This window comes from Stegodyphus dumicola, chromosome 1 (genome assembly GCF_044657685.1).
Source record: "Stegodyphus dumicola isolate Sdum_Otavi_A_Nest chromosome 1, ASM4465768v1".
NCBI classification, from domain to species: Eukaryota; Metazoa; Arthropoda; class Arachnida; order Araneae; family Eresidae; genus Stegodyphus; species Stegodyphus dumicola.
The window spans coordinates 213,293,933-213,318,652 of NC_140768.1; the positions used below are offsets into that span (position 1 = coordinate 213,293,933).

The 24,720-nt window shown below is 32.2% G+C and overlaps 1 protein-coding gene and 1 long non-coding RNA gene across 2 annotated transcripts in view; one reads left to right on the forward strand and one right to left on the reverse strand.

Moving 5' to 3' along the window:
• Window positions 1-18,918, reverse strand: part of LOC118204670 (scavenger receptor class B member 1-like) — a 62,650-nt gene extending 43,732 nt beyond the window's left edge. The window contains exon 1 of the mRNA XM_085825238.1: window positions 17,255-18,918. Coding sequence (XP_085681364.1) covers window positions 17,275-18,891 — 1,617 coding nt within the window. The 5' untranslated portion in view covers window positions 18,892-18,918 and the 3' untranslated portion in view covers window positions 17,255-17,274. The remainder of the gene's footprint in view (window positions 1-17,254) is intronic.
• Window positions 1-24,720, forward strand: part of LOC146999457 (uncharacterized) — a 215,532-nt gene that overhangs the window by 9,641 nt on the left and 181,171 nt on the right. The window lies entirely within an intron of this gene.

Below are 24,720 nucleotides of genomic sequence, written 5' to 3' on the forward strand. Positions count from 1 at the left end.
TGGTAAGTTTTAAGTTTATCTCGAACGTTTCAAGCCGTCATCTTCCAGTTTGTGTTATTGCAATCATGGAGTTCAACAAAGTGTTTTCCACCTGCTTTTTGATTGTCCATTGCTTGATAATGCAAGAAATCTATTGAAATGCAGATTAAAATTAATTGAAATTTATTGGCCGCCGAAATGTTATGATTTTGTATGTTCAGATTCGGCTTACCGAGCTTTTGACGACTTATTTTAAACGCTCTAAGTGATTTCTTTATATATTTATATATTTTTGTATTTACTGTAATTTGGTGTGTATTTTTTTCTTTGTTTTTGATTTCATATTATTATTGAAAATTGATGTTATTACTTATGATTTTGCTTTTTGTTTACTTATGATTTGTAAGTCCAGTGTGATACTTTGTGGTGCCTGAGAATTTATTTTTCTTTTTTTTTAAAAAAAAAGTTAAACAAACATTCTAGAAGGATATGTATCCTATGTAATAACGTTTCATAGTCTTCGAAATCATACAATGTACGAAACGTGGGAAGACTTTACGTGACATCAGCATGTCCTGTAAAGTACTATAGACACTTAGAAAGAATGTAAAAGACACTTTAATCAACTAATCAACTCTTAACAGGCGGCACCACTCGTGCTTCAAAAAATATAGCAGCAGTTACGCTTTAAATAAAAGATATTAAGTTTAACTTAAGTAAGTAGATAAGTTAGCCTAACGGTTACACAATTCAATTTACTCAGAAGTTGTCTGTGATCTAAAGGTCGGCGTGACAAACCTAATTGGCGAGAATAGCTGAACACCATAGAATACCACTCTCAAGAGAATCGAAATTGGCTACATGTCAGAACCCGCTCTAGTTCTACTTCCTAAAACCTCCCTTTAAATACTCTCTTCTTTCTACCTCATCTGAATATCACTAGAGCTCGAAATTTACATTCTGGCGGGAAAATGGAAATGAGGAGGACAGGAAAGCTAATAAACATAAAATAACTAATTAATAAACTAAACGAAACCTTACAATTTAATTGCACTGATTATATAAGTCTAAATATATAATATTATTAAGAAGTATATGTATATTAGTTTTAATTCGCTCAGTTTTTTTTCTATAACAAGTGTATTGTTGTAAATTTAAAGATGAGTTAATAATCTTATGGCATGCAAAAGGATAAAACTCGAAGAATTTGCTAAGTTTTAAGAATTTATCAGATATAAAAATATATTATATGAGAGTAATACATTAAAAAAATGTCGTTATATTTCATGTATAACAAAAATATCTAATTATGTTGGCTTTCTAACTGAACTATTTAACTACTCTATTGCCCTTAATTTTTTTTAATCTAAAATTTAGAACATTACCATAACTTCCTTCCTATGAGATAGATAATATTTTGTGATATAATCTGAGCAGAAACGTCATAGCTAAATATGATAAACTTTTCATGTTGCCATTTCAAAAATTATGTTTCTAAACTAATTTCGTTGTTGTATGTATTAGATCGCTTTAAATGAAAAGTTAAGCTATATGCTATTAAACTACAACACAAATGAAACTGATTAATTTCCCACAAAAGATAATCTATTATCTTATCCTGAAGTGTAAAGTGCACCGTTAAATGCATAAACAGAAATAGCAGTCTCTTGTATCTTAGTTCTATTGGTATTTGAAATCATATTGCATTTGGTAACCAATGCTAATTTCGAAATCGCTATTTATCGATATTTTTACAGAATTACATGTATTCAACTTATCACATAGTCAAATTAGTTTTAATCAAATTTTAAATAATCTAAATATACTTTCATATCAAGCAATTCGTATTAAATTTTCGTTTGTACTCAATTCATATACAATGAACGATATCAGCTACGATATCATCTCTGATATTTCATTTTTTGAGCCACGATTGTTATTAAATGTGTTAGCAGTTCAAAAACTAGTTACTGTAGCCGACTATCCCCCATTCTGATAAATACTGATACTGCTCTTATTTTATATTTTGAAGTCATTAGTTTACCGAGGCATTCTAATGCAATTGTAGCTTTTTTTTCATTTACCTCTACTTTTTATTCTACTCTTACATGCCTGTATACAAATCATGAATATTTTGGGTTAGATTATTAGGCAAAGCAATAATGGTTTATTTGCTTTAGAATGAGTGCTTTAGTGGAGGACTTTATAAGAGATTTTAACTTCTATTTACATTCCATGAAGTAAAATCCATGAAAACCACTTTCGTGGTTTTATTTACAGCCAGTCGAATAATCTATTCACTTTAGCTATCAGAATTCAATCCACTATGAGTTGCCAAAATTAAATGCTGGGACTCAACACAGCGAGAAAGACCATAAATGAAGTTATTTACTGAACACTTTATGTTAACATGCTTAAAGTTAAAGCAAAATACCTACTACTACCAATAAATGTTTGCTCCTGCCTTATTTTTATACCCTTAATCAATAAAATATGATCTAAATGAAGTTTATGCGCATATTATACAACTGTATGCACAGACGAAATAAAATACAAGCTAAGTAATATCAATTATCAGCTTGCAATATTTAAATCTTCCAATAATTAGATTGCTCTAATTTGCTCTTGTTATTATTATTTGATTAAAATTTATGATTTTTAGCCCTTTTATCATTAATTAAATTAAAATTTATGATTTTTAGCTCTTTTATCATTAATTAAATTAAAAGTTATATTTTTTAATTCGTTTAATTATTCGTACCTGTTTGAATTAATATCGCTGATGTTTTGTTTAACACTTTGAATACACACTTAAAAAATAAATTTTAGGAGTAATTAATCAAAAAACGGTTTTAGTTCAAGTTCACAAAAAAATTTTTAACGGGTATATTCATAAAGTTCAAATCAATATCCAAATTTTAATTTTTTGATTTAATAAATACAAAGTTCAAAATTTTGAGAGTGAAATCAATGGAGATGTCCTGAGGCTTCCTTTAAAAAAAGATGCAATATATATTGCTGACGACTCGAGCTTTCAGGCCAAATTTATTACAGCACAGCAATGTTTTTGAATATATTTTACTTAGTCTCACAAACAGCAGTAATGAATTACGTTGACTTTTGTTTTCATACATATTTGAGAGATACAATGTGGGAAAAAGATTTACGATTTATGTTAATCAATCTTATTATTATTTTACTTTTATTGTAACTTCTCTTTTCCTTAGCTCCATCAGAAAGTAAATTAGTTAAATTATATAAGGGCAGATTTATTGTGTTTGAGCGAGATCTTTTGGCAGTATTTACTGAAATATTTATACCGCTTTAATTGATTCATTTAGCTTGCGCCGGTTGCATATGTTTCGCGAATGCTTAGGGTCGAGCCAGGCTTGTAGAAGCATGTGTTAATTTACATTTCACATTTTAATTTGACTGAACGTTTACTCTGCATTTCCCGTAAGTTGCAGAGATTGTGTGCCTGAGTCTTATATTTCTGTGTTTGGTGTGACCGTGAGGCTGACAAGCTAATAAATAGATTTACTTTAAGCCTTCATTTTGAATCTGTGATTACGGTAGTCAGAAGGTGAGAGGGGCTGTCTTTACGGTTCTAGTAGTTTAGCACTTTGAAATAGTGTAGAAGCATATAAAACTGAGATTCTGAGCCTTAAATGCTGTAAGCAGAATACAATTATAAATTGCGTCACACGGGCAGAAGCATTTCCTTTCGTTTATTTACACTCATCACTTTGCAGAAGGAAATTCGCTTAGCTAGCCTTCGGCTAAACTATTTTCAGACTAATGGCCATCCATTTTTCTGGGGAACGGGATCGTAAATTTCATATGACTGACACATACCTATTATTACCAAAAAGAAAAATTCGTTATTTTTAAGCATTTATACCTATATTGTTATTCTAATCAAGCCTGAAGAAGAAGGCCATTTTTCAAGTTAACCAGATTTTCTCATGGAAAAAGTTCTATTTGTAAGCAAGGTCTGATTAAGATTAGGATCCATAGTGACCAGACATGGAAGCTTCAAAAAATCATTCTGTAATCTTCTCAATCTTGCTTATTAAACTATCTCGCTGAAAAGGCAGTATGTCTGTATCTCCGAGTGGTTTTAATCAGTCCAGTTGTAAGTAGCTCACATTTTGGTACTGCAAGAATATTATCAGTAATGATTCAGATTTAAACTCTGACTCACGATCAGTACTGATGTTTTACTTAGTATCTATTCCCTTAGATGAAGCTGATACACAAGTGCATCAACTATTTACCAATGCGCATTAACCTTAAATTTTGAAAATCGCACTGCACTTATTCATTATACATGTAAAGTAAATAAATTAATATTATTCATTAAAAATATAACTAGGTCCTTTAATATCTGTTTCGAGGAGTATAATGCCGTGCAAGAATTTTCAGAAATATTGCGACTTATTTTATTAGAAATTAATTCATTATATAAAGCATTCAATAATATTTTTAAAAACTGGATTACAGAAAGCTATTTGACAATCCAGCTCAAAAATCTAATTTGAAAAAATTACTTGGTACATCTAAAATAATATTAGTACATTATGATTTTTCCAGCGGAAGATTACATAACTTTAGCTACGTCTACAATTTGGTGTAAAATTATTTAAAAAGCTATATTCATGGAAATTTTTCAGGATGAACAATATTGATTTCTGAACAGAGATAAAAATATATAAACAAAAGCTTATATTTCGAATTTACCGATATAAATGAAAACAAAATCTCAATTAGTAAAATACATATTAGCTTAATATACACTGTATATCATACATTGTTTACGTTACATGTACATACGAAAGATCTGCACATAATATTTATAATTAATAACTGTAAAGATATATTTATTTTTATCTGACCAGTCATTTTATGTTAAGTAGCTTTACTGCCATGCTCCATTTCCGTATTTATGCCAGAACGCTAATTTTATTTGGCATGTATTCAACTGAGGCAGAAAAAGATAGTATTTAAAAGAAAGTTTTAGATTGTATAATCAGTGCGTGTTCCGCTTGCAGAAGGCCGCGTTACTAATTGCAATTCTACTGTAGCAGTTTGTCTTCAGTATTGCGTTATTCTTGCAAATAGTATTTGTTACTACTTGAGCCAACTTACGTTAATTATTTCTGAGCAACCTTTAGTTATTGACTTAATTTAGTTTTAATTTAAATTCATTAATTTTGAGTTACGCTATAAATGCTGGTTGGTTTGTAAGCGCAAAATGTGCCTTCTGCAAGATTATTTTGAGTTCCATATGAAAAGGTCTTTTACACCCTTCTTACTTTCTGTTTCACGTTAGACATAGAGATAAATCGCTTACACGTCTAAAGTATTTGCCACAAGTTGCATTTAGTTACGAGCACAATCCCTACGTGATTTTCATAATGAGTCTCATTATATTTTATAATTCAGTGCTTTTGCAAAATTAATATGAACATTATGTTCTTAAATTATGGGTTATTCTTGTACTGTGATTTTGCGTTGAACCATTATAAACGACATAACACTTTTCAAATCTGTGCCATCAAATATTATCGCCTAACATTATTTAAAAAAATAAATAATGAAGAATCTTCATGAATGTATGCATGTGTCTCGCATTGTGAAAAACTGACATTATCTAGAGCCATCAAATTTTGAATAATATAGACCTACACTCGAATACCTGGAAGCCCGAATTTTGAATTTCGTATTTGCTTTATAATTAAAGTTTAACAGATAAAGTTTGATTACAAAAATATGTTGAACATTCATGAGGAAAAATTTGCCGAATAAATGTAAAGCACCAAAATGATAAATATTGCACAGCAGTTTTAGGGGATATTCTAAAAGTCTTTCTATTATTATCTGCCACTCCTCTGCCGAAAGCAGTTTCTTTTGAAAGTGGCAGAAATCGCGATTCCTTTCCAGGCTTTTATATTGTCATAGATTAAAAACTCATTGTTAGATGTGCTAACGATTATTATTTATCAAGCTGCCTAATACATTGTATTAAAAGCATCATCTATTAATTGCAATAATGGCACAAATGCCCATAAAAATTATCATTCAGACATGTAATAAATTATATAATTAAATTTATTATGGACAAGAATATAATAGGCTTCTTGTTAAATATTTTTAGATTGTCATAATATATTACTCACAAAGTGCATTGCTTTTAAATCTATCCATATGCATTGAAGTATCATTTGAAAGATAAGTTACAAATTAATTAATAAAAAGATGCGTAAAATAAGATAAATTAAAAATAGTTAAAGATACATTAAAAATTAAAGATATATATATATAATTACATTAAGATTAAATTAGAAAAATGTTGAATTGCAATATTTTGAGAACTGAATAGTTTGCAGACTTCGAAAAAGTTAAAGATGCTTTTATCGCAGAGTGGCAATATTTTTGAAGTTGTATAGATGATAAATACTCTGGCAGTTTAATCCAAAACTGAAACATTCTACCTCAAATATACTAACAAGAACTATACAACAAACTCGAATGGATAAATTATTAAATAATGTATTGATCTGTGAAACATGTTGAAATAATTACAGTTTTTCTGAATTAAAACGGATTTTGTCATCCACAGGAAAAAATAGTGAATAGTGAAATTTTGAATGAAAATAGCAAAAATAATGAAAGTTTTATATAAGAAAATGTACGTAACTTACATATTGAACAGAAAATCGAAAAAGAGTTATTAATCTTAAAATCAGGGCCATATAAAAGGAGAAAGCGATTCAGGTATATACACATTTCATTGATAAAAATTTCTTAAAATCTTTTTTATATAAGCTTTCAATAAATTCATTTATTAAATTAAATTTTTAAGTCTATTTTTAGAATTTTCATTTTTGCTTTCCGCCCCCAAAATTGTCCTTCCTTGTATCCCTAACCGAAACGAAATACAGCATGCGGCCCAGCACCGCATATGAAACTCAACTGCTTTATAAAATTATATAAGGTCGGAACGGACGTCATCATATTAAGAGGTACCCACTGAACTTCAGTCGCAATGTAATTGTATTAGAAATCACACAACTTTAATTTAAATGTAATTTATATTACAATTAATTCAATTAGACTGTACCAAAAATCGCAATTACAACACAGTTGGAACTGCAATTAACTCAGTTACAATGTAACTGCGCGATTTATTTGCATTAAAATTACAATTATTTATGCTATGTCATTTATTTGCATTAAAATTACAGCCGCAGTTATAATCATACTGTATATACATTAGGTAGAATTACAGTTAAATTTATTAATACTCGGGGTTTATTATACTATGATGGAGGTTCGTTGGTTTTAAAATAGGCCTCGATCATGTCTGGGACCTTGACGGACAAGATGAATGGAAATAAGCTAGAAGTCGCTTTCGACAACTGCTGCCAGAGCTCGAAATATGAGATTTTACTTAAGTTTTCATGTGCGCTCGCGTGTAGTAGTTTCTCAGAATATTGCCATTCGGTAAAACACAAGGTCTTTAATTTTATCTTTGAACTTTAAGATATCTTTTATTGACCAAACATAGTAATTCATTGTAGTTATTTTATAAGGTATTTCTCACGCCTTCTTGGCATGCCTTCGTGGTGTGGTGGTCTGCAGGCTGAGCGCGTATTCCAGAGGTCCGTGGTTAGATTCGAACGAAGGCGTTTGCTCATTTTTCCTTTTTCATGCTTCCCCCCCCCCAAAAAAAAACTAATGTCTCTACAGTGGCACCCGAACTAAAAGGGTGGTGGAGGATGATTCTCCCCACCCAGGATTTGGCAATTGGGTCCCCTAAAAACTCCAGTCGCCCTTTAAAAGGGGGAGCATATAAAATATTTCTCCCTTTTACTTGGCATGGCTTTGTGGTATGGTGGTCTGCACACTGGGCGCGTATTCCGGAGCTCCGTGGTTCGAGAGGCGTTTGCTCATTTTTCTTCTTTCCTGCTTACAAAAACCTTAATGTCTCTACAATTTTGCAGTTAAAAACTATATTAATCCAGCTATAGTTTCAATTATACTATTAAAGTACTTAGAATAACAATATAACTGGAAAGTAAATACATTTATAGCTCAAAAATAACCGAATAGTTGAAAAAAATGTCTATTAGTGGTAGATGGATTCAGGTTCGAATTCGGGCGAGCAGTATAGATATTTGGATATCTTTGTTTTTCTATCCATGAATAATGAACCAGTTTCTCTTAAAATGTCATCCAAGAAGACATGCTTACCATTAGAAACAAAGGTATGAGTTTATCCAACAATCAAAGATGCCATTATCTTTGTTTGTAATGGCGTCCTTATCATTACAAACAATAAAGGTATCATTACAACAAAAAGATGAATTAGTTGTCAAAATTAAAGAGTTAGAAAATACATTAAACCGTGCTAATACAAATGCACTTGAAGCTCTGGATGAAAAGCAGAAACTGAATGTTCGCTTCCTATCCAAATAGCTGATTTGGTCCAAGAACATCAGCAAGCTTTAGAGGCTTTGAAAACACTTAATACTGAACATTTAAATCAAGAAAAGAAAAAACTTGAAATGGAGCACTTGGCTTCAACTGAAATGTTAAATAAATTACATGATTATGAAATAGAGGACCTTAGATCTCAAATTTAAAAGGAATTTCAAGAAAAGGAACAAAAATTAATTAATGAACATTCAAAAGCTATAAGTTTAATTGAAGCAACTCATTCTGCTGAGTCTGCAACATATCAGGAACACATTGAGAGCAACTGGGTAGAAGAAAAGTGTGAGCTTCTATCCGAAACAACACATGAATATGAAACAATATTAAAAAAGAATCACAAAGCTTTAATTATATTATTCAATCAACTAAGGGCAAAAGTTAATATTCATAAACAAAGAATGGCAAACTGTAGTTTAAAATATTTTAATAGTGACAAAGAGTTTAGTGAATTTGATATTTTTGATGATTTGAATAATAGTTTAGCAACTGGACTTGTTAAATTTTTGAATCAGAATTACTTTATGAGCAATGCCAATAAAAGATCAGATGATACAGAATATCTAGAAGAACGATCATCACTATCTGATCTTGTAGACAAAGCAAATGATCCTCAAAAATCTAATATGACTAAAGAACAGAACTTAGATCAAATGGAAGATAGTGAACAGATGTTCAATCGAGCTGGTTCTAAAATTGCAATTGATTCTGATGATATGCACGTGATGTATTCAGAAATCAATAAATTATAAGAAGAGCTTCAGAAAGATGTTGCTATGTATAAGGATGTCAATGAACAGTTTCATTAGGAATGCAAAATTCCTCGGAAACAAATACACGAACTAAAGCACCATAATGGTCTTGAAATGCAGCTTCATGCAAAAGAAAAGGAATCCCAGTTATTTTATATGGATGCTGCATCTGTGAAGGGTGGCATAATGGGTTCCCAGCTCTCATCTACTGATATAAGATCTTAGCAGATGCATGCCGCTCAGAAATATTCTCGCTTGTTTCATGTACTCTCATACTTAGTCAAAACATTTCCAGATATTGAAAATGATATCGACACTCAGTTGAGAACATGGTCTTATACCTTCTCATGCTGGGAATCTGCAACAGCATGATGATGAAACAGGTCAAAGTATTGGTTCTAAAGAAGATTTTACGTCTCTTAGTCTTGATGAATGCTCAAATCTTGAACTGACATAAGATGGCCCGGATTTTACACCTACAGCCTGGGATTTGTTTTTTGTCGTTAGTACATATGATACAGAAATGGAAGGAGAAGATATAGTATTAGGTGCACACAGAAGAGTTTGTTTAGCAGTTGATCATGTGTTAAATCTTTTAACGCGGACCATAGAGAATCAACAAAATCAATATTTAAAATTGCTATTGAAAAGAAATGAAGAGCTATCCCAAGAATTGCAAGAAGAAAGTCAAAGGCGAGATGCTTGTGATATCTGGCGACTGTTTGACGATCAACAGAGCGTGCTTAGCGCATCTAGCTCTTCTCCAAGAAGGGTTAATGTATTTTAAGAGAGTTGCATGTTAGCCTCGGAAGAGGAAGATAGTAGATTCCGCAATGCTGTAAGAGCGACGTACTGCTCTGAGTTTATTTATTATGCTTTGAACCATATTTTAATATGGTTCAAAGCATAGTAATTTTAATATGGTTTCGTCTTGTTAAATGGTGAGAGCCCACCAGCGGCCGCGCGGTAAAGTCGCTGAACACTGGTAGTTCGGTCCGAGGTTCGAATCCCGCGAACGGGCTGGCTGCATGGGCGTTTTCGTGGTTTTCCCCATGTGTAACGTGTATACGAGCCAGTTTCCCTTAGAAAGTCGTCCACGAAGGCGTCCCTCCCCATAGGCAGATAGCCCTAGTGTGCTTTGCCATAATTAAATACACACACACACATGTTAAATGGTGCCTTATTAAACCACGAAGTCATCACAATGCTGTGCATATGGAACTTGTAACGGCAGAAAGTCCGATTCGAAAACTGGAGGTGGAGAAACTAAAATTAGAAAATCTGAATGGTGAATTAAAAGAAAATGAAGATTTAATCAAAAGAGAGCTCTCCATTGAAAGAAATAAAGTGGCTCATTTGGATCAGGAAAAAGAAACATTCCTGGAGGAAATCCATGTGCTGAAAGGGCGGCGTGACTTGTTAACGAGCTGACTTGTTGATACTGAAACAACTGAGAATGTTAAAATGTTAAATGAAAAATGAAAAACGCAAGTGAAGAACAATAAAGGCTTCTTTCTGAGTTTGTATAAGTGCTTTGCTACTAAAAATTGTAATAACTACTAAAAATTGTAATAACTGTAAATTCTTCTCTTCAAAACTTGCATCAGAATTATTTAAGTTGCAAAATTTTGCTGATGTTGGAGTAACTGCTTCAGTGGATGAACAGCCTACATGTATGGAACTTTTGCTACTTGAAGAAACATAAGCAGACAGATGATTTAAATCAGGAAATGGAGCACTTGAAAGAAAATTTGCAGTCTTTGCAGCAGAAGTTATAAGGTATGTCTCCCGCTTTCCTAGCGTGCCTTCGTTCTGCACGCTGGGCCGGTATTCCAGAGGTCCGTGGTTCGATTCCCGGCGAAGGCATTGTTAATTTTTCATCTCTCCGGTGTACAAAAAATCCTAATGTCTCTACAAAGTCTTCTGATTTAAGAATAATTGAAAAACTGAAAAAAGAATTGGAAATGGCAGCTAAATATTCTGGAAAAATTCAAACTGAGAATTCTCAGTTACGATCTCAGAATCAAGTTGACTAGAAGGCATAGCCTTATTGATTCGGTGTGATCAAACAGAGATAGGATTCAGTGATACACAAAAGGAAGAGAGGAAAAATTTTGAAAAGAAGAGGTACCATTCTGGAAGACTCTGGACATTATATAAGGTATGAGATGAGGAATAAAATAGAAGACGACAAAAGGTGCTAAAGTGCGAAAAAATGAGGAAGCTATAAAGATTTAAAAAACATTAAATTGAAATATTTTACAAATTTGTTGAAACATCAAAGAGATAGCGTTAGGAATGTCCGTTTCGAGACCAAATGACAGAAGATATTTCTGAACTCATAAAGCATTTAGAAACAGAAACTCTGTTAGCAGAATTAGTCACACTGATATATCGTATATTTCTACTTTTATATTTATTATTTATTTATTTATTTTGTATATATTTGAACACAAACATATACTAACAAAATTTATATTATTATGTGTTAGAGAAAATTCTCCAATCAAAAGTTTTATGTAATAAGCTATGTTAATGTGAATACAACTGTTGTATAGAATTTATCTATAAACCAGTCACAGTAAGACCATGTAAAAATTCAAGGATTAATAATAAAGGCGGACGGGGGCAGAACCGATTAACCGTAATGGTAGAGGGATGGTGCTCACGTCCTCCGCCACTACTACTATCATCTAAGGCGCACAGGAATAAAGTTGGGTAAGATTAGGAAAATTATATTAGTCATGCTACGGATCCCTTTGTTGAAACGGAAAGAATAAATTAAATTTTCGTGACTTAATTCCTGTGTAACATAGAGGGAAAAAAACCAGTTTCTTAACAAATCCTCCACAATATGTCCATTGGCATGAAGTCTTTGTTTGACATATTTGTCGAAGAACATCATAAACACACATATTTGTTTAACAAAGTTATCCGTATTAGTTATGCATAAAACAGCTGAAACTGGTTAATATAAATACATTCTGATTTAACCGATTATTTTGCATATTTGCTGGATAGTATTAACAAAGGATTAGATAACTTATGTCGCTGTTACAAGCTGCTGTACATGCATGAATTGAACAAAATTATTCCATATCGAAAATATTTATATTTTTCATATAGACGATTATCTCGTTCTATTATTTAAAAATCTTGCTATCAAACATAGCGAACCACGTTTGATGCAATAACATTTACTGTAGTTTTTAATTATGATCACGATTTCTCTAGCATTGCAGCTGAAATTATCAGGGGCAATTACTTCCCTAATTACATAATTATAATTATCTACTGGAATTACAGCTACATTGTAACTTCAATTACAATCACAATTACGTTGTAATTATGAATAGATTACACAGTTATTTGCAATTACAATGAAAATATAGCTGCAATTACATTTGTAAGTGTAATTAGATTACACAATTACAATAAAATTATAATTGCAATGTAATTGTAATTACACTGTAATTATTATTAGATCTTCTAATTACAATCTAACTATAATTAAAACTTAATTGTAACTGTGCATTGTAATTTTAATTGAAAAAGAAATTGCATTGTAATTGTAATTACAAAGTAATTGCATAATTTAAGTACAAGCATTATGTTATTGCTATTACATTTTTCCCTAGCCTTTTGAAGCTAGAAATGCCTTTATCAGAATTTTCTAAAATAGTTTGCTTCACTAAAGCAACCAAGCAAATATTGCCGTTAGGAGAAACTTGGCAAATGTCTGTTCTTAGAAATCTACTCGACATGAAATGTTCAGGTCTTCTTACAAAGTGCAAATGCATTCAAAGTTGAGAAATTTAGAAAAATTAAATGCATTTAATAATTTAATTCTTAATTTTTAATTTTTTAATTTTGTTCTTAAATGATAGAATTTAAAAACAATTATTTTGTAAAATATGCAATTAAAAATTAAACATTTACAGCTTTATTGTTATTAATAAAGATGCTGTATTGTCATTTATTATCTACTTCAGCACAGAATTGTGCGGTCTTTTCATCTTATCATTGAACAAAAACAGTCTTTGTTATCATTTTCGAGATAAATTTGTGCATTTAAATTTATTAGTCCAAAAGGGCAATTTGCCCAGAAGGACTATTAATTTCGTTTTGGTATTTTGCGTCGAAAACTTTAAAAGGCTGTATCACTTTTCAAATCGTTGCCACCATATATTATCTCCCTGTCTTATATTTAAAGAAATTTAATAATGAAGAATCTTCATAAATGTATGTATGTTTTTCCCATTGTGATAAAATAACGCTACATACAGCCATCAAAATTTGAATAACGTAATCTTCCATAGAATATGGGCATGTAGAAGCCCTAATTTCAATTTGAAATTTGATTTTGATTAAAAAAGTAAACAGCTTCAAAACGAGCAATGGCAAACCTGTACGAAAAAAAATATTTTTATCTCCAATGCGCGAGACTCTGCATCGGAAATTCTCAAAATATGCTCATTTTAAAATTAATTTACGATATTGCTGTTGAACTGACTTTTATAATTTGAGTACATTGAACATAATACTTAATAAATAAAGGTAACGCACAAAACATTAAAAAAAACGCCCCTTTGGACGTAATTTAAAATCTGAAACCTTTCAGATTTTTTTGATTTCAGGAAAGGGAAATGAATTTTTTGTCTTTCCATTTATTCATTTACACAATTACATCAACACAAATTCAACTACTCAGGTTTTAAATCTGTAACATATTTGCGTTAACCTGATTTGACTTAACTAGAAGCGAATTTCAAAATGTGTTAAAAGCTGAAGAAGGTAGACAGGTTGTTCGAAATTTATACAGTACATCGATACATTGCATAATATGAAGGCACAGGCTTCATTTCCTTTAAATATTGACCCTAGATGAGCAATTGAAGCTTCAAATGATAGAATTCTTTGAAAAACGTTTTAGTATTGTGGGTAAGAGGATTTATTGACTATTTCATTAATCGCAATAAAAACTACAGCTTTTACTGGAAAATTCGCGAGTATATGCTTAATAATTTCTTTCAAGCGTCTAGCTAGAAATTGAAATACAAATGCTTTTACATTTGTGATAAAACCATTAATTAACAAACAAAACGAAACAAAAAAAACTTTCTTATTTATCATCTTTTGATATAAATAAAAGGAAATTCTTTCTGCTGAGTGCAGGTCATGGTTGTAACTGTCCGCCCCTTTATAGAAGGCAACGGTGGCCATCTATCAGGTGCTTCATTGATGAAATAGCCTCCACGTCCGGCCATTGCAGTGGCACAAGGGTAATGGCTATTAAATAAAGCGCTGGGCCATTAAAAAATAAATAAATCCCATCGTACTCCATGACAAATCATGGTATCATATTGTGACATCTATTAAGTATTTCTTGCAACAATGGGAGTGGTTAATGGAATACCCAATCATACTCATTTCATTTGGATCTACGTAACTGCGACATCTCCGCCAAAACGAAAGGACCACTATAAGGGATTCGTTACATCAACAGACCGAAAATTATCCTTGCTTCAGGGCAGTCAGTTCAAAAAAAGCCGATTTCCGGATGGTGTACGACACCTTCCAGTAATTTGGTAGAAGGTGGCCAACATATTGACGGACTGTAAATATTTGTATCTATGGTAATGAAGTGTTTTCAAAATTATCGAAGTGTTGTAATTACTTTCTATCTAATCCTTATAATTACTAGACAATATGACTCCAAAAATATGCGTATATTTTTAGACAGCAAAATGAATTTTTCATTCTCCTCTCGCTAGTATATATATTTTCGGAATTAAGTTGCCTATTTATATTTTACTTGTAAGGATCCTTAGTTTTACTAACGTTTATTTTATTTTAAAACTGTACTATCCCTTCTTATTTTCTACTTTCGCCAGAATTAAATGCTTCAACTTGTTTATGCAAATTGTCTTGCTAACGCCCAAGTACTTAAGTTGTGGCTTTTTGCCAAGCGAGAGAGAGAAGGAGTTCTAGGAAGCAAGCCGCTTGCCACTGTAGTTTTACGAGTTTTCACTCGATTGCTGGTTGCCTTTAATGGCCAGGGGTTTAGCCCTCTTGATATTTGCAAACGTATTGTAGTTTAAGCAGCTCGGCGTACTACATACGTACCTTTTTAAATCAAGGCCAGTCTTAGTGCTAGGCATTTGTATACTAATCAAAGTTAGCTTTTAGTTAGAGTTTTAGTTAGTAGTTTTTATATTCTTACGTTCAGACCACAAGTGGTTGGTTTCTGTATTCCGAAGTTCGGAAGTACGTGTAAAAGATTGAAAATAAAGGGTTTCGTATACCCTTCCTGCTTGTGTTGTCTACTTCACACCTTCTTGAACATAGCTTGAGTAAACTCCCTGTTCCGATTCAGATTCAGTACCATTCATGTTTGCAAAGCAAATCAAGAGAAACACTAGTCCTGACATACTTTATGAAAGTTTGTTTTGGTTTATGTGATTACGGCAAATCCTCGAGGGCTATCTGCCTAAGAGAAGGGATGCCTTTGTGGAGGACTTTCTAGTGAAAAGTGGTTCGTATGCACGTTACACATGGGGAAAACGACGAAACCGCCCATACTGCCTTCCCGTTCGCGGAATTCGAACCTCGGACCGAACTATCAGTGTTCAGAGACTTTATCGCTTGCCCGCTGGTGGGCCGTACTTTCTAAATTACAATAATAATAATAATAATAATTAAGAAATACAAATAGTCATAAGTTTTATTATTTCTTTTAAAATTCCAGTGCATCAGTGTTAAGTACAAAAATCACTTTAAATGTAATTTTCATATTTCTGTTTTGTTCTCAAATTTCTTATTTATTATTATTTCTTATTTCTGTTTTGTTCTTCTGTTTGTTCATGTAAAATTTCAGTTTTCTGTACGAAACGAATGTTGAGGGATTGTTAATAACAGCTGAGATTACAGAGTAAGGTAACTAACTCTAAAATTTAGTTTGAATTCTTATGTAATAATGTTATGGAAAGAATGCGTTAAAAATGCTATATTTTTTTTCATAAATTTTACTGTGCTAGTATATTCTAGTAATATCTGTAAAATCAAGCACAAAAATTTTGATAAAATTAAGCATAAAAATTTTGTTAAAATTATTACTTACAAAATTCCTTAAAATTGCTTAAAGAAGTTAGTGGGGGAAAGAATCCTAAATTTTTGTTGAATCTGGTTTTTCAAGAAAAAAAGGAGAAGAGAAAAGGCTTTACTTAATATTAAAAGCTTTTAATTAAAGTAAAATTTGAAATCAATTTTTAATGAAAAATGAAATTAAGAATGCAGATTTTAATAATATACTTGTATCTACATGCTAAAAAATTAGGAAATAAAATATATAATTAAAATTCTTGAATACTTCCCTTAAGACAATTAAAACCAAAAATGAATAATTAAATGAATAAATAAATTTTTAAAAATATTACATTAAGAGTTCAGATTTTTTATGTTCATATTCTTATAGATTTTTTCAGATATTTTATGATTATTTATTGAAAATCAAACCAAGTGTTAAAGGGGAAAATTATTTCAAGAGTTATCATAGATAAACACTAAACATAAAAGGCTAAATTATTTTCCAAAAAAAACTTAATAATTGAGAGTTTATAAAAGTTCTAATATTTAAGACACTACACTTCTAGTTAGTAGAGCATTGCTCGTGTACATAAAATTGAATAGGGTAAATTTTTTGCTAAACAGCGCGTATATTGCTCTTCAATAAAATTGATGTTTCTAAAATTTTGGATTAAAATATATACCAATTTTATATGAGAATTCAAATATGTTGAAGGACAAAAAGAGGGGCGAAGTTTTGACCTTTCGAATTTATAATCTTCATCAAGATTCTAGAAATTGGCTAATTCTTATGTTCCATTTCAAAAAGAAATTTGTATAAACTGTAACACACAGTTTAAAACTTTTAACTAGAAGACATTCTTTTTAATTTAATACTGCTTTCAAAGTTTAATAGTACTTTCAAAATTCAAAAGATAAATGATTCAGAAATAAATACTTACGATTTCATAGCTTCTCCAGCTTACGGATTGTTTATCGTCAAGGCAGAATCATCACCTACCAAATCTAAAGCTTTGTTTTCTTCCTCTATTGCTGAAGAAACAGTTTCACCTGCTTCATCACATTTTAAAGTCCCTTGACTACCATAATTTGAATGTTTCGAGGATTTGTAATTTTGTGTTTTACTTTTCGATAATTTCTCTTCTTCATTAATTAAAGGAAAATCTCCCTTTCTCTTCCGGAGAATAATAAGGGAAACTATAATGCCTATTATACAAAGAAAAATTACTGCACTTAAAACTCCATATCCAATTATTTCTGGCCTCTTTACATTTCTGTAGTAAAAATCTGCCATATCTTGGTCAATTTCTAAACTAAGTGCAGCCCAAAATATTGGATAGATGCCTTCTTGAATATCATCCAATTGAAATATTCCTTTCACTCTCTGTAACTGAACATTGATTTGAAACCCAACATTCAAATAAAGAGACATGCCTGTAAGAGGGTCCACATCCATGTACGAATTATGATTTTCTGCATTTGGCTGAAGACCATTTATTGTTTTCAAATAGGATGGGTCCGCCATGTGGAAGTGAGGAAACGAAATGAGGACAGGTGCACCAAATTGGCAAGGGCTGACATCCAATACTCCAGATGCTAAACCTGGCTGTACATCAAAACAATAATTGTTTGGATTTTCACTACCGTTTGCAAAAATTTCATAGGTAGCTTCGAATCTTTTAGAAAGTATACCGTAATGCGTTACATCTCGAGTGTAATTGAAGGTGAGAGATCTGCAGAAAATAGATTGAAAAAAAGTATAAGTTTCTTGATATCCATCTATAGGCGGACCAGTTTCAATGCTGGTGCCATTCATCATGTTACATTCGTCACCTTTCCAGAAATCCAGTCGCTCTTGTCCATTCCAGGTATTAATAAAATTCGTTACTGAAGCGTTTTCTGCTCCCGTAAAAACAGTGTAGACACCATCATCCGTCGCATTTTTGCCGTACAACCAAGCAAAACGTCCGTTTTTATAAGGAATGCCAGGTTTAATAGTAGGTGCTATTTTTATAATTATATCATTGTAACCATCATATACAAGTTCTCGTATTTTTTTCCGAGTAATTAGATTTTCGTCTTTTATCTTTAGAGCAGCAGAGGCTATTATTTTTAACCACCAAGGATAATTCTTTATCATATTAGCAGCAATCGCCATAGGTCCATTTAATGTAAAAATTTCGTCATCCTGACTTCCAACGGATATTTCTGGTATAAAATGATATGTTCTTGTTTCTCTGTAAGATACAGTACCATTTGAATTCCACTGAGGATACTTTTTCACCCATTTGCCTTTATAAGTATAAGGACCAACTTCTGAAACATTTAATGGATCTCCTCTTACAAAATCATCACGATTCGTAACATTAAAAAAATATAGTCTCTCATATAATGGCAAAGGTATATCTTTCCAAATAGTGGTGATCACTGAACCCTCTGTCAGTGTTATTTGCTTCTTCAGCTGGTTTTTATAAATAGAGGGAAACACTATAAAGAAAACTGTTGATACAATTAGGATAACAACAGAAGTCCAGAGAATGAATTTAGCTACTTTTTCAGAATTACATCTCACAGCCATTATGTTTAGAAACGTTAACTTAATGCGTAAAAGGACATAATTATCAAATCTATTCAGTTTTTATCCTTATATCTAAACGTTGTAAGCTTGTGATAAAATCATCGCGAGGCGGATAAGATAATGATTAGTTTTTGCTCTTTTGTTATTCTAAAAATATGCAGATGATTATTTGAAATAAGTAGTAGTTGCTAATCTGCAAAATCGCATTTGTTTCATACAGAATCACAAAATAAACAGCAATAATTCGCTTTATAGGAAAAGTATATAGAAAAAGGCTGCCTTATTGTTTTACTTTAGCTGACAGAAAGAAATAACTGTCGTTTGTATAACTGAAAATTATCTGTTGCAATTTTCAAAAAATAATATGATTTGTCAGCATGACAAAAGAATGAATCCGCAAAACTCGATTAATTCAACAGGTTAAATTTTCATCTTCAAGAAATTATGATTTATAAAATTTTGAATTATGATTTTCGCAAAATAACATTTTTGTGTATATCTTACAGCTCTCTTTCTTTCTTGATGAAGTGTATATAGAAAAATAGTATGAAAAATGCATATGGCGAAAAAGAACAAAAAGTCTAGTCTGAGACATTAGCGTTGTTTCTGATATCATATTATCCTTTTCATCATACTATGTACTATCTGGTAGATTATTTCATATTTATATATAGTCCCATAGTTTTCAGACTATAAGAAATAAAATGAAAATTCATAAAATAAAACATAGTAAGGGCAATTTCTATTCGTTTTTTTGTAAATGTATTACGAAGGAAATTAGGAATTATTAGTACAAAGGGCAAAACAATGTACAAAATAGGGGAAAATATTTGCAGTGAACATGTGTAATACAATAATTTGTTTCCACATGTGGTCCTGATTAAAATGTCACTGATTTACGAGTTATTACAGATAACGGGGCTTGAAAGGCTACTCTAATAAAGTTAACATTAATATTTTCAGAAACATTTAACATTATATTCTTCTGTGTTGTTGAATTTCGCCTTATTTAACCTATCAAAGTATGCTTCAAATTTCTACCATTTATGGTAGAAAATTTATTCTTAACTTATAAGGTATTTCTCCCGCCCTCCTAGCGTGCCTCCGTGGTGTAGTGGTTGTGTACGCTGGGCCGGTATTCCAGAGGTTCGATTCTCGGCGAAGGCGTTGTTCATATTTATTCTCTCCGGCTTTTCCAATTAACCTAATGTCTCTACAGTGGCGCCCGAACTAAAAAGGGTCTGGACGAGGATTCTCCACACCCAGGAATTGACGATTGGGTACCCTAAAAAAAACCCCAGTCGCCCTTTCAAAAGGGGAGTTTATAAGGTATTTATCCCGCTTTACTAGCGTGCCTTCGTGGTGTAGTGGTTCCGCACGCTGAGACGTTATTCTAGAGGTCCGTGGTTCGATTACCGGTGAAGGCGCTTGCTAATTTTTCATCTTGCCTCCTTCCAAAAAAAATACCTAATGTCTCTGCAAACTTAAGTAAGGAGAAAATCTTATTTAATGATCTTCTCAACCCTTTTTACATATCACTACTGCCTTGGGAAAAAATCCTGCTCTTCGATCAAGAAATAAAAGGTATCAGATAGGCAACTCAGCATTTAGATACAAAAGTGAGAAATCTTTGAAAATGCTGCAATCGTTTTTTCTAACTTCATAGTAGCAAAATACGCTATTTCTTCGTTCTTATATATAGACTCAGTACAACATAATAAAGTTATAATTTATCTTGTAAATCTTAAAACTAGAGATAAGACCATCGTTCTCTAGTGAATGCTTCCACACTTTAGTCTTTTTGGTAATTAGACTTCAGTTTTTTTAAGCAGGAAAAGAGACAGAAACTGCGAAATCACCTTTAAGCGCGATATCCTTTTCAAATGTAGTGAGAATTGTAGAGTCATTAGGTTATTTTGAAGCAGGAGGCATGAAAAATTAGCAATGCTGTCGCCGGGACTTGAACCTAGACCTCTCGAATACGTGCTGAGTGTGCTACCGTTATACCATGATGGCATGCTGAAACTAGGGAGAAAATGCCTTGCATACTCCACCTTCTAAAGGGCAACGACTGAGAATTAATGGACTCAATCGTCAAATCTTGGTAATGACGTATTACAAGTCAGCCACCTTTTAGTTCGGGCGCTCCTGCAGAATTATTAGATTTTCTGAAGTATGAGGCATGACATTTGTGCAATGCCTTCTCTAGTACTCGAACCTGGACCTCTCGAGCAGAGTGTGCTACCGTTACACCACGAAGGCATGTTGAAAGTCGAGAGAAAAGACTTTCTCTGTATATATATAAAGAAAAATGTCTGTGTGTTTGTTTGCAATTTGTCACTATTACAGGTATCGTCACATAACTTTCTACAATTATTTTTTGGTCCTAAAAAAGGTCGGGATCCACTTTTTTCAAAAAAAAAAAAAAAAAAAAAGCTTAATTTAGAGATATTAATTAAAAACTCTGAAAACACTAATTTTCGCCCTCATTTTTCCAAACGGCAACAGTCTTGCAGGCTGGGGATAAAACTCTGATTTATTTCCAGAAGTGTCGCTTTCAAATCTTAGAGTTTGTTAATAAAAAATGTTTACAATGAAATAAAAATAACATTGACAAACATTAAATACATTATTCCCGATTACAAAAATTCGTGGAAAGCCATTTCGACTATTCCCATTTTCGTACGACTTTAATAAGTCAAACTATTAATTAAAAACTCTGAAAACACTAATTTTCGCATTTATTTTTCCGGAGTGGCAAAAGTCTCGAGCGTTGGAGATAAAAATGCTTAATTTCGAAAAGTGTTGCTAATCTTCGCTTTCAAATCGTAGAGTTTGTTAATCAAAAATCTGTATGTTTTACAACATCTATATATATAAAGAAGTCTGTAATATTTTGTTTGTTTGCCTTATAGATTTCTGATCAATTATGTCCATTTTTGCCACATTTAATCGACTAAAATTGAATATAGGTGAAATATTGGATGGAACTTGAGCTTTTACAGCCGTTTCATTAGAAGGACGAAAGTCATTAAAAAGTGCGTATCATTGTTGTTGATATAATTAGAGAATTAGTTCCTTTTCCTTTTGACGTTCTCTATGTGGGTTCCATATCGCATCAGATTGAAAAATGCATGACTAATGAATCGTATTTTCTGCATCATTATCAGAGAAGGATTATGCAGCGGTATCCTTCTCTCTGTTGTTATTCTCAATCTAACGTAACTGGCATCGGGTATTTCTACTAGTAGAGTTATAAAAATATGCTGAAGAAAAATATATAACTAAACGAATGGAAAAAATTAAGAAAAGGATTAAGGCCACCCACTCTCCTAATTCCTCATGAAGAGATGCTGCTGTAGTTTTCCGCTTAAAGGCAAAGCATCGCTGTTTAACTCGCTATTTATATAGATTTGGATTTCTTTTTAGTTTGAACACTGGCGTGTACTGACGAAGCTCAAAAATGCAAAACACTTTAAAGCTCCGTTAATTGTCCATTTTTCGAGGAAAACATTTTTAAAGATATTCGCGTGTTGGAAATGATTTAAGGACTGGCTGACTAAGTAAACTGCTTCTGATCTTAATTGAATGTTTTTAGCATATTTCAGTGTTTCTCTTAGTGTGTTTTCAAATTTTTATCTTAAATTTTGCACCTTTATAAATTTCCTTTCACATGCTTTCCTTTCATTAATGAATTATATTTTATTAACAACCACTGCTAAAAAAATAGAAATAAATAATCATCATATCATTATTTATTTCTATCATTAAAATGTGAAAAAAAATTATAGAAATAAAATCATCGATTATAATAGCACGTCAAAATTTTTAATTTGAGATTATCCACAATTAAAATACCAGAACACGATTCCAGATGCCTATAGAGTTTGTATTTCATAACTTGCTTCGCTTTATTTAAGTTGATTTTTCTGTTTCTTTGGGTCAAATTTTAAAATTTATTCCTTAGCCTTTTTTTCCACTCACATTTTCGTTGGATTTAAATAAATTGAAAAATGATTTTGCTTAGTACTTTCGTCTTTTTCTATTTGTCTTCGGTCACTCATAGCTCGATACAGAAGTTTTGTCTAAATCTCAGTTTGAATCTCAGTAATAATAAGTTTCAACTCAAACACTTTCCTCGGTTACGACTTGCCAGTTTCACTAATGAAATGAATTTGTGGCAATTATATTAATTTTTAAGACTGAAATATAAGTTAAAATAATGACATATTTCAAAATTTCTTTTGTATAGGACAGCTTGCTTTCTATCTGATATATATCTATGCTTTCTATCTAAATATGTTGTCAAATTAAAAGGATTTAATTAAATTTTAGTTAAAAATCAATAATTAAAGATACAAAGGTTTTCTTGGCGGCAACTTACTATTAAACATTAAGAAAGGTCACCGCACTTTATAATAAAACGCACTGATATTCCTTCTTCACAATTCTATTTCTTTAATTGCTTTGGGAGCTCATTCCTCCGTTGCTTGCTGATCATAAGTTAAGAGCCCTTTTAGTAAGGGGAAAACAAAATGAAAGTCTTTGTACTGATTTAGAATAATAACGGATATTCTTAATTAGGTAATTGAAACTGTAAATTCTTAGCTGCTGTTGAAATCTATCATAAGCTAGCAAGTCTTCCCCACCCAGTACTTCAATACATTAATTACATTTTTCTACAGTTGGAAGACAATCAGCATAAACTATTTTTCAGCAGACCGAAACTGTTGACTACTGTCAGACTTTGAACCTTGTCTGTGAAAGTGACCATTATCAAATATGAAATTTGCTCCACTCCGAAACAACAAGTTGCTCAAGGACTTTATAGACAAACTGCATATTGAATGTATAGAATATATATGTGTGTATCTCAAATAATTGAATATGTAGAAAACATTCATATATATAGGGAATTTCAGCACGACGGTTAAAAAGTTTCAGGAGAGAGCGGTAGTAGGAATGGTCCAATGTATTGGCCAGCGAGATCATCAGATCTCACTTGTTTGACTACTTCTTCTGGGGGTACGTCAAGTCACTGGTGAACAAAACCCTCGTTGCCAGTGCTGAGGAACTTGTTGCACGAATCGTGGCAGCTTCTGGGGAAGTCCGTGAAACGCCCGGTATTTTCCAGAACATCAGATCTTCCATGCTCCGGAGATGTGAGGCCTGCATCATGGTCCGGAGTTGTAATTTCGAACATCTTTTCTGCCGACGATCAATGTCTGTTTTTGTTTTTATTTCTTGATTTCTACTGTATTAAGCATAATATACACAAACAACAGGCCTTCAGCCATCGGTCTAAAGACTGCACATACCACCCTCTTTGTGCTTACTGTGGGGGAAAACATGGAGAAAGTGAATGTCGCGCAGATTCTCCAACAAGCATCAACTGTGAAATAAATAACAAACACTACGGTTCCCATTACGAATGCGACCATCCTGCATATACCAATTCCTGTTCCTCTTACAGAGAAGTAAATAGAATTCGTAATCGCACACAATATCATGAGTAACTCAACCATGAATCCGACTTCTACATCAACCCATATTCCAACAGCACTAATATGTCAATCAACGAACAACGACAGCATTAAGGTACTTCAGATTAACCTGCAACACTCCAAAACTGCCACCGACAACCTCGTTCAGTACATCTCAGAACATTACTATGATACTATAAACACTTTCCTGGCGCAAGAACCATACTGTCACCAAGGATCTTTACGAAACCTGCCGACAACATGGAATGTAATTTCGCACGAAGTTACGGACTCATCTCAAGCACCAACAGCTGCCATCTACATCCTCAACAAGACGTGGTCACCA